Source organism: Manihot esculenta, chromosome 16 (assembly GCF_001659605.2).
Source record: "Manihot esculenta cultivar AM560-2 chromosome 16, M.esculenta_v8, whole genome shotgun sequence".
NCBI lineage: Eukaryota > Viridiplantae > Streptophyta > Magnoliopsida > Malpighiales > Euphorbiaceae > Manihot > Manihot esculenta.
This window is the reverse complement of record NC_035176.2, coordinates 30,891,555-30,906,066: the sequence shown is the minus strand read 5'-3', so window position 1 is coordinate 30,906,066 and position 14,512 is coordinate 30,891,555. Positions and strand designations below refer to the sequence as shown.

Sequence of the window (14,512 nt, the reverse complement as noted above, 5' to 3'; positions counted from 1 at the left end):
TTTTTAGACTTCCTGTACTCCTATGTTTTCATCAATGAATCTTATTATTTTTGGCCAAAAAAATATACTTTTTTTAAATAGAATATAATTTAGTTAGTAAAATTTTATTTTAGTAATAAAATAATTATTATATTAAGTATTACTCAATTTGGTAATTCTTTAATAAAAATTAATAGCAAAGTTGAATGAAAAAATTATTTTATTAATTGAATAAAACTTCAATGCTAAATCATTTTTCATTAAAAAGCTGGGGAATAAGTTACAGAATTTACTAAATCAGGGACTATTTTGTAAATTAAATAAAAAAGGCCAAAACGGGTAGCACCATCAGTGTATAACTAAGCAGAGAAAGTGGCACACTCGTCATCGGAAATCGGCAGAAAGAAGCCATTTCTATGGCGTCTCCGTCGTCTCTCTCTCCTCCTCAAGTTCCGAAGGAGCTTTACGATATCAACCGCGAAAAGCTTCTCAAATCTCTCCGTCAACACCTGACCGAAACCTCTCGTCCTCTCCACGGCTTCGTCTTTCTTCAGGTGCATACACCCGTTCCTATATATTAATACATTTCCGATGCAATCGTATATTGATGATTCTATTCGTGTTTGTCTTTGTTAATCTCATAGGGAGGCGAGGAAAAATCTCGCTACTGTACTGATCACATCGAACTCTTCAGGTACTGATGCTAATGCTTTTGAATATTGCTCGGAGTTCAGTTAATAGCTTATAGTTTTTCTAAATGGGCGATTCATTCTATTTTCTAGGCAGGAGAGTTATTTCGCTTATCTTTTTGGAGTGACAGAGCCTGGTTTCTATGGAGCAATTGTTAGCTACTCTCTCTTGCTTTTCTTTTATCTTTATATGCAGCAATTGTTTATTTATGAATTGGATTTCTGTGGTTTATTGATGGGTTATGTTAAACGCTGAATCACACACATAATAAATCATATGTGTGCGTGTGTTGAAAAACAAAGCGATTGTTGGCTGGCATTGCAATTCTTCTTACTTATTATTCTTTGCAGGATGTTGCAACAGGGAATTCTATTCTGTTCGTTCCAAGGCTACCGGCTGATTACGCTGTTTGGTTGGGAGAAATAAAGCCATTATCTTATTTTCAGGTTATCTTTCTTAGATGCTTCAGTATGTAAGGTTTTTTATCATGTGAAGCATGTTTCTTCAAATCATGTTTACATCTTTCTTTTTGCAGGAAAAGTACAGGGTTAGCATGGTTTATTATACAGATGAAATTGTAGGAGTCCTGCATAAACTCCGCAAGGAAGTTTGTCAACCTCTACTGTTCCTCTTGCATGGACTTAATACTGACAGTAATAACTTCTCTAAACCAGCAGAATTTGAGGTTCCAGCATCTTATACAATGCCTTTCAGTTATCACTTGTTTCTTTCTTTTCTCAGGAATTGACATTTAATTCTTTAATGAATCTACCGTTTTCTTTGTATAAATCCATGTCCAGGGGATAGAAAAGTTTGAGACAGATTTGACTACATTACATCCTATTTTGACTGAATGTCGTGTTTTAAAGTCCGATCTGGAGCTTGCTGTTATTCAATTTGCTTGTGACATCAGCTCTGAAGCACATGTCGAGGTAACCATTTGTGCAGAGTGTAAACTTATCACTGACTGCATGTTTTTCTTTACATGGCCTTTCACTTAGTCCTTGTACTCTTCCTATTATGAATTTAAATCGATAGATGGCAGTTTGCATAAGTTTCTATGTATACTTGGTTTTTACTTCGGGATCAGCTACTTTGCTTGCAATTGGGATTCTTTTAACAATTGCCAGTGTACATTTTTAGTTTCACTTCACACACTCGTATGTCTAGGATTTAGCACTATTCCAATGATTAGTTTTCTTGTGAACTCTTGATAAATATTCCAAAAAATATCTGATAGTTTTCTTTTGTGATGCTGAAATTTGCAAATTTGACCAGGTTATGAGAAAAACTCAGGTTGGCATGAAAGAATATCAGTTGGAAAGCATATTTCTTCACCACACATACATGTATGGTGGCTGTAGGCATTGTTCATACACATGTATATGTGCTACTGGTGAAAATAGGTGAGGTTCATGAATGGCTTTCAACTATTACTTTGTACCTTTTTTACAGGTCAAAAGGACTGAATTTAGTTTACATTTTTTAGAAGGCCCTAAATACAGATGCGACTTTTCTTTAGCATTAGCTAACATCATTGCTATCTCGTAATTCAGTGCTGTACTCCATTATGGGCATGCAGCAGCTCCAAATGACAGGGTATGATGAATTCAAAATGTTTTGATTTATAACCATTGTTTCTGACATTTACTTGTGCAATTAATTATATTTTCTTAAGTTTGAATTTGTAACAGAATGGAATGTTTGTTATAGCCTTGGAGGTAAACATGCTCGGTTGGATGTTCTATGCATGTAACTGTAAGTGGCAAGCAGGACTGGGAAATCTGTTGTGCTTTTTGGACACCTTTTGGCTTGTCATGTCGGTGGTGTAAATCTTTGTTGCTGATGGAAGCCAATGCATTTATTGAAAAAAAAATCATAAAAATAAAATGTTTTAGGCATTTATCATTAGCATGATTACATACATCCTGGTTATTGTTTATCTTAATGATTGCAAACTCTTTACCTCATATAGAAAAACTGAAATTTGAGTGCTTGATTTTTACACAAAGATTTCCTGGAGAGCAAACAAATAATTAATCTTCTTTAAAAGATGCAAAAGGAATTCATGTTATTCTGATGAATATCCCAAATTTAAGAATTCTCTGTTAAGTCCACAAAATCTTCATGATGCGTTTCTTGCAGACTTTGGAAGATGGAGATGTGGCATTGTTTGATATGGGAGCTGAATATAATTTTTATGGGTCTGACATAACTTGCTCGTTTCCTGTAAGTACCATTTTTCCAGTTGTAGTAGCTTCCTTTTTCGCCGGTGGAATGATGTATATAGTCTCTTTCTTGTCATTGCAACTGTTATTCCTTTTGAGAAGAAGTAAATGCAAGCAACATAAGTGATGTGGGATATTTTTCTCATTTTATGATTGAAATCACCCATATCATTCAATAAGTTAAATACCACTAAGACAATAAGACTATCTATTTTCCTTTTGCCAATTGTATATTTTGTTCTGAAACTGCAGTTTTCTTTGTCCAGGTGAATGGTAAGTTTACAAGTGATCAGTCTCTCATATACAATGTAAGTGTGTCTAAAGCTTATGTTCAAAACACAATCCCTTCTTTTTTTTTTCACTTCACTTCCTTAAGGTCCATGTGTGTGTGTCCTTAATGTTTCTTAGCAGCTCCATTGTTTAGAATTCTTGTTTCTGCATGGATTTTGCAGGCTGTACTCGATGCTCACAATGCTGTCATATCTGCAATGAGACCTGGAGTTAGCTGGTTAGATATGCACAAGTAAGGCTGAAATTGAATCTTCTGCATATGATTGCCAAACATTTCATTGTTGCACATGTGATTTGTACAATAGCATTTAGATTCTGCAAATAGAATAATTACAGCTGATAGCTTATGTTCTCATAAAAAGTATGGCTGTATGGTACAGGTAAATCATTTGGTTCATTTCCACAAAAGGGGGTTTGTTTTGATTTAGCCAAATAGCATGATGTGATAACATGATGTGCTTGTTTTATTGTGAAAAACGATTCAGATAGAAGAATATCAGGACACAAGTATAGGAAAAATGGTAATGTGAAAATTGAAAATAACTTCTTTCTCATCAAAATGAGTGCATGGTTTCTTTGATTAAGAAAATGTACAAGAAATACTTCAGATTGGCAAGCAGAAGCACAGTCCAGAAGCTAGTGTACATGAAAGATGTTTAATCATAGATGGTAGACACTGTAGAACTGTTTTTGGTACTCCCAAATGGCAAGTCCATAGACTTGCTTGGGATGTTTAGCAGGACTCATCACATGTCCACTACTTGGGTATATTTCATAATTTCTTTATTTTACTATATAACTTGTGGTGTTACCTTTTTTTTTTAAAAAAAAAATAATAATAATGACATCTCAAGGTCCAATTATAGCTCTTTCCTGAAATAAAAGGTGGTATATGCAATACTCAGTCATGCTAGTGATCTTTCTTTGTGATGTTTGGTACTTTTCACTGTCAATCTACTGTGCATGTTTATTCTCATTTGCTCCTTGTTATTTGCAGATTAGCAGAGAAAATAATTCTGGATTCATTGAAGAAAGGGTGCATTATTGTTGGGTGATTTTGCTTTTTTGATAGCATATTCTCTTTCACTTGCTACTACACTTCAGCTATCAGGAGGAAAAGAAAAGTAAATATTAATGTTGGTGGTTTTCCTTTGTTCTAGCAATGTAGATGATATGATGACTGAGCGGTTGGGTGCTGTTTTCATGCCTCATGGCCTGGGGCATTTATTGGGTATTGACACCCATGATCCTGGTGGCTACTTAAAGGTACTTATGACCAATGGTTGTAGTTGTGGTTCTATTCAAAGAATTTGATGGACTTCATAAAGGTGGTATGATTTGCAGGGACCAAATAGGTCAAAGGAACCGGGATTGAGGTCTCTACGAACTGCCCGAGGACTTGAGGAGGGAATGGTTAGTAGAACCTTTTAGTCAAAGGACAACTATATTTTACCCTTTTTATTCCTGGTTATATTTTTGATATGATATGAATTAAGGTTCTTTTGTGTCTATTGAAATGAGTTTATATGGTGAGTACATGAATGATTATCTTGAATAAGTTGTAACCCTTACTCATCCTTTTCCATCTGCTGCTTGATGTTGCTAAGATCACTATAAAAAAATGAAACTGAAATATGGGGGTCAAAATAGGTGTAATTTTTCTGTTCGTTCCTTTATCTTTTGTTGTGTTCTCTTTTGACCTCTAAGGCTTTTTACCCTTCTCAAGCTAGTCTATTAAGTTTATAATACTATAAGCAAGAGATGTGTGCTCCACTATTTATTGGCCACTAGTGTAAAGCTATCTTGTTATCTGCTTTTCTTTTGCATGGTGGTATGGTCACTTGACGTGGGCCATTTTTTTTTTTTTGTTTCTGGTTTTGTAGTGTTGGTTTCTTGTTTTTACATTGCATTGCTCAGAGAAGTCTATTCAGAATCTGATACTTAGTATATGTCCAGGTACAGATGCTGGATTCTATCTTAGGTCATAGTTATATGTAAATTTGGGGTTTAATTAATACTAGGAGCCTAAGCTGTTTCAGTTGTTGGTATTTTGCAGGAAACAGTGATACATGATTTAGGGGATTTATTTGCGTGTACGTCCTATAATTATTGTAATTGAAAAAGAATTACGTTAATAGAAGTTTTATCCAATTATTTTGTTTTTTGGGTGTTGGCTTCCCTTAAAAAAAAAACAATGTTCCTCTTCTATCATTTAACTCGAACAGACATTGACCTGACGCTTTATCAACCATTAATCTGCTTTAAGCTCCATGAAGCAAGAAAGGCCTAGGCAATTGACAAGAAGTGCCTACTCATCAGTTGCATATGAAATCTTCAATATGGGTGGTGGTGTTTGTCTGTGGCACTTGCTGTGTCTGATTGGGTTGCACGACTCAGTGGTTTATATATCATTCTTTATGATGCATGATCTATCAAATATGATTGATTTTCATATTCTTCATTGACTGATTGATGATTATTTATATCTTGCATTGCTAGTCATATTTTTACGTCTGGTATGCATCATATATGTTTTCATGGAATTCATTAGAACTAGTGCTATTTTAAACCCATGACTAGTCCCATCAGGTGTGCTTTTTTTATTGGGAGGGAGAGAGAGAGAGTGTTGTCAATTGATATAGATTTGTGGTTTCCTGTTGGAAATTATCACATCATGTTTTAACACAGTTATGCCATGTTGTAAACCCTCATAAAGATTGAGATTATTCTAAAAGTGAGATGTGTTCTTTGAAGGTGATAACGGTGGAGCCTGGTTGTTATTTCATAGATGCTTTATTGGATCCAGCCATGGGGGATTCAAATACTTCGAAGTTTTTCAATCGTGAAGTAATTGGCAGATTTAAAGGTTTTGGTGGAGTTCGGATTGAAAGTGATGTGGTACTTTCCTGAAGCCTGAATCCAGATAGCTTTTACATTTGTGAACTTTGAATATTTGCAATACAATACTGATTCAGACTTTAGAAAGGTTGATTGTGGAACAAAAACTTACATTTAACACTCCTTTTTCAGCAATAACTGTTCTCTTCTTTTTGAAGATTTTAAGGCTCCATTTATTTGTAAAATATATTAAGAATTTTATATATAGAGGTGTTAATAAAATTCACAAAATGCATAAAGTGACTTTCTCTTTTCAAATCGTTTTAAAATCGTTTTAAAATGATATAATTTTTTTTACTAGAAAAATACTTTTCATTAACTAATTTTTTTGAGTGCTCCAAACTTAGATATGTAAAAAATATTTTCCGTGAAACAAATGGAGTCTTAGAGTTAGTTTTAGGTATAATCTTACAAGACGAAAGGTGCACAAAAAGCCTTTTAAGGCTATTATGCTGTCTTAAGACACTGAATGCTTATAATCATGATTGACGTTTGTTGTCTCAAGGAACTTCATTTGAAAGAAAGAAAAGAATTCAATTGAATTCTAAAATAATCATATATGCTTGCTATTTATTTTGAAGTGAAAGATTTTATTGAAAAAATTTTCATTACAAACATGAGAATCTGGATTTTTTTTTTTTTGAATTGAAGTCTTGCAATTTTCTTGATTCCATATAGGAGGTAAATGTTTTATATTCTTCTTATATGCATGATTTTGTTGTATTACATGATGTTCTTAGTCTCTCATGCGTCAACCTATCGTATACCTGTGTTGTTTCTGATATCCCAGTCTTTTCTTGTTGCTTGTGGTAGCATGTCACTGCCAATGGTTGCAAGAACATGACTAATGTTCCCCGAGAGATTTGGGAGATTGAAGCGGTGATGGCAGGAGCAGCATGGCCCCTTGACAAGGCCTCAGCATGCAGTAGAGTGAACAATGTTAACAATGGATCGTCTTGTTAAGGATTAATCGAGGGCAAGAGCAGTGCTCTCAGGCTCTCCTGTCTCTTACTTTATGTACCAGGCGTCAATAAAAAATTCAAAATATTCGTTTGAACCAAACGCTTATAGATGTTGAAGACATTTGCTGCCAGTCTACCAGAAGTAAATACCTATTATCTTTCTTCTACAAGGATTTTTATTCGGTGTAAATGTATGTGATGTGCTGAATATACACGTGTGTGTTAAAGCTGAGCCTTAAAAATGGCTGTGCAAAAATGTGTGTTTACAAAATTGCCAGTTCTTTATTTATTTCTTTTTAATCTTTTTATATTTTTTATCTAAAAATTAGCTTATCATATCCAATACCAAGCTTTTATTTAATATTTTCAAATTCAACTACTAAAATATAATCTAAAACAATCTAAATCATATTTATATCTTTCAAGAATTTTAGAGTTCTTAAGTTTATAATTGCTGATATTGTGAAACTATGCTTATGATTGTTAATTATACTTATTTGTTAAAATAAGAAATCTTATTTTTAAAATGTTACTTAAAAACCATTCGAATCATTTTTCAATCATAGCTTAAGAAAATTTATATGTGGCTGTCTCATGCAAAATCAACAAACAAATCATCAACAAAGCACTAAAACTTTCGAAGCGATTTAGCCAAATACGACGCTCCAATCGCACCAGGAAAAATTAACAAACAAATCATCGACAAAGCACTACGACCTTCCAAGCGATTTAGCCAAATACGACGTAATCAAGGCATAAACAGAAAGCCAAACCAAAGCAAACAATCAGAGACGGCCAAAGACCAACATGCAGCAAATCCGCAAATTAGAACATCAAGAATGAAAATGCCTCCTCTAATAAAATATCATCTGCAACCATCGAAAATAGTTAATTCATAGCGTTTAATTTATGATTATTACTACCCTTGTCTTATAAAAAAATAAATCAACTTTTTTTTAATCTATTCAAAACTATAAATCACATTTTTAAATAATAATTTACTTATTAATTCTCTAACATTCCCTTTTTAATATTAAAAAATAAATTTTATTAGTTTCAATTATAATTTAATAATGAAATAATAAAATTAAATAAACACGATTTCGAACTTGTATGAAGGTATAGTTCTATTTTAAATTACGTTGACCGATAATATTTAGTCATTTTTACACATTATTAAAAAATTGGTTACAGAAATAAAATAAATAGTTAATAATTTGTGAAAATCATGACTAAATATTTAATAATTTAAAAATAATAGTAAAAGAACTAAGAAATTCACTAAAACACAGAAATTAAAGAGTAAAATTTTTATAGTATTTAATTAGATGAAGACCAAAAGTTTTTATTTTAATTATTCAAAAAAGTAAAATTTAACTTAGCTAAAAATTTTAAAGGCTTATTTAATTTGATTTATCTCCACATACTGAGGAAGTATTATTTTTAAAATTCTGTTAACGGGTTATCAAATTTAGAAAAAAATGAAAAATAGGTTGAGGTTAAAATCCAATGAGTAAAAGAACATTTATCAGAAAAATATTTTATTGTTTTAGGATTTTAAAATTCAGGCGATAATTTAAAATTTGACATTCCAATAACTTGAAATTTTCTTTTTTGAAAGGATACCTGAAACTTATATAATGCACAAGCAAATGCGTCAGGATCCTAAACCCATACATAAACCCTAATTTCGCTCTTCCGCCTCCATAACCAAAATCCTAATCCTCAGAATGGGCCGTCGGAAGAACAACAGCAATAACAATCAGGGCTCTATGGGCTTCACTGACGCGCAACAGCAAGGCACCAAGAATCGATTCCATGATGAAGACGAAAAGCTAACCACACAGAGCTCAAATATTGTCGATTCAACTGTAGCCGGCGATAAAGCCATTGCTATGGAAGACGACTCCATGTGCGAGGCTGATGTGTCCTTTGTCGATGACGATGACGATGACAATAAGACTAGCGCCGATTATTATTTTGATTCCTATTCTCACTTTGGTAACTTTCTTAACCTTTGCCTTTTGTTTTATTTGTTCTATTTTCTGGTTTTTCGCTGAGATAAATTTAGGAAGTTAAGTCCCTGTATTTGTAGATGCTATTTTATCTCTACTGAAACACGAAGTGGACTTGGTTTTGCAAACCTTAGAGCTTGCTGGAAAATAGATATTTACACTAGTCTCGGATTGAGTGAAAGTTTCAAACTTTACACTTAGCTTGTCAAACACTTATGTTATAGCTTCTCTTGATACCTGAAGTTTTTTTTTTTTTCTTTTAAAAAAAAGTTTCAAGTTGGTACTCAGTAACTTGTTCTTCAAATCGAGTGTAGATATGTGTTTTAGGTTTTATTTTTAATTGTATATATTTGCTGAGGATAATTATGCAAAAACTAAGCTTTGCTTTCTGTCTGTTGTTGTGTTCACAGGTATTCACGAAGTAAGTGTGTGGCTGTTGTTGTATAATATCACCTCCTGGAACTGCAAATGGATGATTTGTTAAATTCCATGGGGCCGGTTTGGTATCAATTATTCGTGGTTTCTGTTTTCCCATTTTGAAAAATTTATCTATTTTTTTGGAAAACAAGTTGATGAAACTAGGAGAACCACTTTTATGGTTTTTTGTGTTGCAATCGTTTTACATAGTGTTTGGTTTAATTCTATCTTACAAAACTCTATGTGGAATTCAATTGAATTCTAAATAGAATTCATTTGCAATGAATTCCATTGTTTGGTATGACTTAACTTAAAATGCAGAATTCAATTGAATTCCACATTACTCATCTTTTCATTTCCTAAACTACCCTTAAGAGTAAAATAAAAAGGTTCTACACTATCAAAAAAATTTTATATTTAATAAATTTATAACAACTAATAAAAATAAAAACCCATTAAAAATATATCAATAAATTTAAAATAAATTTTCATGACTTGGATGTTTACATAATAAAATAAATGGTCTTATTATAAGAGAAAATAAACTTAGATATTATAAAATTAGAAAAATAGAGAAAATATATTATATAATTGTCTATATATAATAATAGTAAATAAATAGAAAACTAGTTTTATAGTTTTCACTTTTATGACCAATAAAGTAAAGGGATAAATTATTGAGAGAAAAATATTGAGGAAGGGTATTTTAGTTCAAAAGATGATGTTGCTTAAGTTTTGTAGAATTCATTTCAAATTCCATCAAATTTGATAGGAATTGGTTTTAGTTATAACCAATTGCATGGAATTGAATTCCTAGAATTGAATTCTAATTTTTATTTAAATCAAACACATAAAATATGGAATTCAATTGAATTCCACAAAAATTTAGGAATTGGAATTGAACCAAACATAGGGTTAGACACCAAAAAAGAAAAGAAAAGAAATATTTTATATTTATATAAATTTCTTTGATAATTGGACAACAAAAACCTAAAACAGAATGGACACTAAACAGAACCTGTTCTCTTTTTGGTTCTTAGTTCAGATTGAGATTATCTTTATTGGAGTATGCATACACAAATTGGTGATTGCTCATAATACAGTAGTACTTGTAGATTTGTGCTAGCAAGACTAGCATATATTGGTCCCTTTATTAGTACCTTACAGAAACCATTCCAAAATTAATACTTCTCTCTCTCTGTCTCACGCTCACTCTCACTCACAGTTTTTTAAATAATAATTATCAATGAATTCCTGGCTTCATTTACCATATGTGCATATCCATGCATATGTATTGTGTCACATACAAGAGATTAAAGCATATGCAGGCTAGGGACTGGTATTTGGAGGGAGAATTGGTTATGAGTTGAAGGTGGTTAGTGGAAGTCAGAGATAGTTATAGGAGTTGATGTGGTAGGCACTTATTGTAGCAAGTTAGTATAAATGGTGAAGTTTACTTGTAGAAGAGGATATCCAGAAATTGAATACAATAACAAATATTTCTCTCTTCTATTCTCTTGCTCTTCTCTCCCCTATCTTCTCTCTCTCTCTCTCTCACTCACTCATATCTTCTCCCTCTTCTCTACAATTTCTCTTCTTCTATCTCAGATCTCTCTCCCCCTTCTCTATCTCTCTTTCTCTTCTTCTCATTTCTTCTCTCTTCTCTACTCAATTCTATTCTGTTCTCAGTGGAAACCCTAATATAAGGGTTGCTACTGACATATTGTTTCAGTATTACCTGCTGAGCAGCTTTTCTTGCAGCATGTCTGTTCTAGGTGACTCTTAAAACTGTGCAATGTGATTTTTGAGTATTCATGGAATGCATTCTTCCCTTGGTACTAAAAATTGGTTACTAATTGCTATTCCCTTTACCATCTTTAAATTGCAGGAAATGCTGAAGGATGTAGTGAGAACTAAGACATATCAGAATGTTATTTATCAGAATAAGTTTCTATTTAAGAATAAAATAATACTTGATGTTGGTGCTGGAACTGGAATTCTATCCCTATTTTGTGCAAAAGCTGGGGCTGCGCATGTTTATGCGGTATGTGTTCACTTCCTTCTCGTCATGTATTTTGTAAGGAATTGAGTTAATCGACTGCTGCTTATTATGCATGTCATTTTGCATTTTGCCATGTGGTTTGGTTATCTTTTGTTAAATATGGTTGCTGGATTCTCCTTCTTTAGGTCGAGTGCTCTGACATGGCTGACATGGCGAAAGAAATAGTTGAATCAAATGGATTTTCAGAAGGTAATGTATTTCTGTCTTGACGTTTTGCTTATTCTAATGTGTGTCAACATTCCTGCAAAATAAGTAGTCTATCTGTTTATTTATTTATCTATTTATTTTTTTATTGTTACAGTTGTAACAGTTTTGAAGGGAAAGATTGAAGAGATTGAGCTACCGGTTGCTAAAGTAGATATTATAATTTCAGAATGGATGGGATATTTTCTATTGTATGAGAATATGTTAAACACGGTCCTCTATGCACGGGATAAGTGGCTTGTGAGTTGGGCTTACTTTTCATTTCTCACTTTATTTTCCGTGCAAAAAATTGTTATATTATTTGCATTTACTTGTTATCAACGGATGTTTCTTATCCTTTGCTTGTTTCAGGTCAATGATGGAATTCTTCTACCAGACAAAGCTTCCCTTTATTTGACAGCCATTGAGGATGCAGACTATAAAGAAGATAAAATTGAATGTGAGTCTTGAATTTTTCATGCCACAATTATATTTTTTAGGATGAAGCAGGTGTGTTGTTTTGGGAACTCGTTCACTTACATCTGTTTCGTGCATGCGGTTTCAGTTGTTCTTTGAATTTCTTTTCAATGCGTTTGTTTCTGTAGGCTGACAAGCTGTTGGTTCTTGATTATAATGTTTATTTTGTCCCTTTGGCTGTCATGCTACTGTAGTTTGGAATAATGTCTATGGCTTTAACATGAGCTGCATCAAGAAGCAAGCCATGATGGAACCTCTTGTTGATACAGTTGATCAGAATCAAATTGTCACGAACTGCCAGCTATTAAAGGTGGGATAGGCATGACATTAGATGTTTACTCAATTTCTCTACTTTTGTTGAATCTCCTTTGCTTCATGGCTGATGTGTGTTGATTTACTTCACCTCATTTCAGACCATGGATATTTCTAAAATGGTTTCTGGGGATGCATCCTTCACGGTTCCTTTCAAACTTGTGGCAGAACGTGATGATTACATCCATGCTTTGGTAGCCTACTTTGATGTGTCATTTACCAATTGCCATAAGTTAATGGGCTTCTCTACAGGTCAATCCTTTTGTTCATTTTTACTTTTGTGTTCTGTTTGTCTTTAGATTAGAAACTTGTGTTTATAAAATTCAACAAACTAGGAAGATTAAAGGACCTAGAGGTGTTGTATCACTTGTATTCTCTTGGCATTTCAAGTGTTTCCATTGATGCATTTGCTAGTGGTTCACAGTCAAGTATTATAATTATAAATCTCATTTACTCTGAGCACAGTGGTTATGAGCCACATACAAGTGACTAGTTGAAATAATGAGATCCAGTTTAATCCTTCTAAAAATGGGTAGTCTTGCCACAAGTTCAAATTGGTTTAGAATGCTAATACGTGGGGGCATTGAGCTAGGCCAGATGGGAAGTACCTGAACTGATCTTCCTAGTGCCTAAATTTGGGTTTCAGTCTTGGGAATATAATGGGAAAGATTTGAATTCTTCTTTGATGAACTTGACATAATGCAGGGCCAAGATCACGGGCTACACACTGGAAGCAAACAGTCTTATACCTAGAAGATGTGCTCACTATATGCGAAGGGGAAGCCCTGACAGGGCACATGACTGTAGCACCAAACAAAAAGAATCCTCGTGACATTGATATAATGATCAAATATGCATTAAATGGGCGGCGCTGTGTGGTCTCAAGGGTTCAATATTATAAGATGCGATGATATACATATACATACATGTGTTCCATAGATCGAAGCATGGCAAAGATTGATGCTTTTACCGCTACTAGTGTATCTAGTGAGTTGCTTCTACTTGGAAGTTGTGTGTCTTTCATAATTCTTATCTGTTGAAGAGTGAGAGAGTTGTGGGGTTGATTTCAGTGATCCTTGTTGTCTATAATTCTAATCTCTTTTGACGTATGTGAAAAGGTGATTGAGAATGCGATGTTGAATTTTTGAAATCTAATTCAGGATCTTACATTGTACTTGTTTTTAAAGTGATAGGGTGTTGAATTTTATAGCTCCATTCTACTTTGTAGAACTAAAATATTGAAATTATTAATTATCGGCTTATGTAATGTGGCATGAGTGTTGAGTTGAGATTTTTTTGGCTGACTCTCGGGATTAATTGTGAATGTGAAGTGTGTAGGATATATAGGATTAAGGATTTTGTTAAAATTATCATTTTCTGATAATAGTTCAATTTTAGTTTTGAAACTCTGTAGAAATGTGTCTACCTCTGGTTAAAAGGATGAAGGTGAAAACTGAAATGTTAATTTTCGATTCAGAGGGAAAGACTCAAAGAACCTTAAGGTCTAAATGATGACCCGTTGATTTCATGTATTCATTTTCTCTTATATATATATATATATATATTTTAATTGACGTCGGATCTTTTAATCTTTAGAATTTCAATCTGAAATTTTGTATAATTTATCCCTCATCAATCTTTTTCTTTTCCAAAAAAATATTTCTTGTTTAAGCCGGCAAATCCTCACCCTTCTAAAGTTACTATGTAGAGAACTAATTGTTTGGTCTTTAAATTAGCTTTATGTTCTTACTTCATCTATTCTTTTTTCCGTTCAAATTAAATCGTCTCTGAGAGAAATTATTATAACTTTAAAACAAAAGAATTATATTTTTTTGAAATTACATATCGAATAAAATTTATTAGAGGGTGAAGAGTTAACAAAAAATTTACATGATTAATTAGTGTATGTTTTAAAATGGAACAATTAATTAATTTTATAGAAATAGATGTATTAAATAGTATTTTTTTTTCCTTAAATTAAATTTTTAGTTTTTGCTC

General features: G+C 32.8%; 2 protein-coding genes across 4 annotated transcripts; both read left to right on the top strand.

Moving 5' to 3' along the window:
* The first annotated feature begins 327 nt into the window (after positions 1-327).
* Positions 328-7,350, top strand: LOC110604153 (xaa-Pro dipeptidase). Of its 3 annotated transcripts, none has more exons than XM_021742268.2 (16): positions 328-533; positions 624-673; positions 762-822; positions 1,020-1,115; positions 1,205-1,354; positions 1,470-1,601; positions 1,948-2,075; positions 2,226-2,268; positions 2,815-2,898; positions 3,164-3,205; positions 3,350-3,420; positions 4,186-4,239; positions 4,349-4,454; positions 4,533-4,601; positions 5,943-6,086; positions 6,900-7,350. In XM_021742268.2, exons 1-16 carry the CDS (start codon positions 396-398, stop codon positions 7,047-7,049), a joined length of 1,518 nt encoding a protein of 505 aa, XP_021597960.1. In that variant the 5' UTR covers positions 328-395; the 3' UTR covers positions 7,050-7,350. The 3 variants fall into 3 exon arrangements, with proteins under 3 accessions (XP_021597960.1, XP_043808031.1, XP_043808030.1); XM_043952096.1 differs by lacking the exons at positions 5,943-6,086; positions 6,900-7,350 and adding exons at positions 5,072-5,144; positions 5,245-5,902; XM_043952095.1 differs by lacking the exons at positions 5,943-6,086; positions 6,900-7,350 and adding an exon at positions 5,072-5,904.
* A 1,310-nt stretch (positions 7,351-8,660) lies between these two features.
* On the top strand, positions 8,661-13,700 carry LOC110603939 (protein arginine N-methyltransferase 1.1). Its single transcript, XM_021741947.2, has 9 exons — positions 8,661-9,049; positions 9,474-9,484; positions 11,369-11,524; positions 11,668-11,731; positions 11,844-11,986; positions 12,098-12,185; positions 12,397-12,512; positions 12,616-12,766; positions 13,220-13,700. The coding sequence occupies exons 1-9, from the start codon at positions 8,779-8,781 to the stop codon at positions 13,423-13,425; spliced, it is 1,206 nt and encodes a 401-aa protein (XP_021597639.1). The 5' UTR covers positions 8,661-8,778; the 3' UTR covers positions 13,426-13,700.
* Positions 13,701-14,512: the final 812 nt, after the last annotated feature.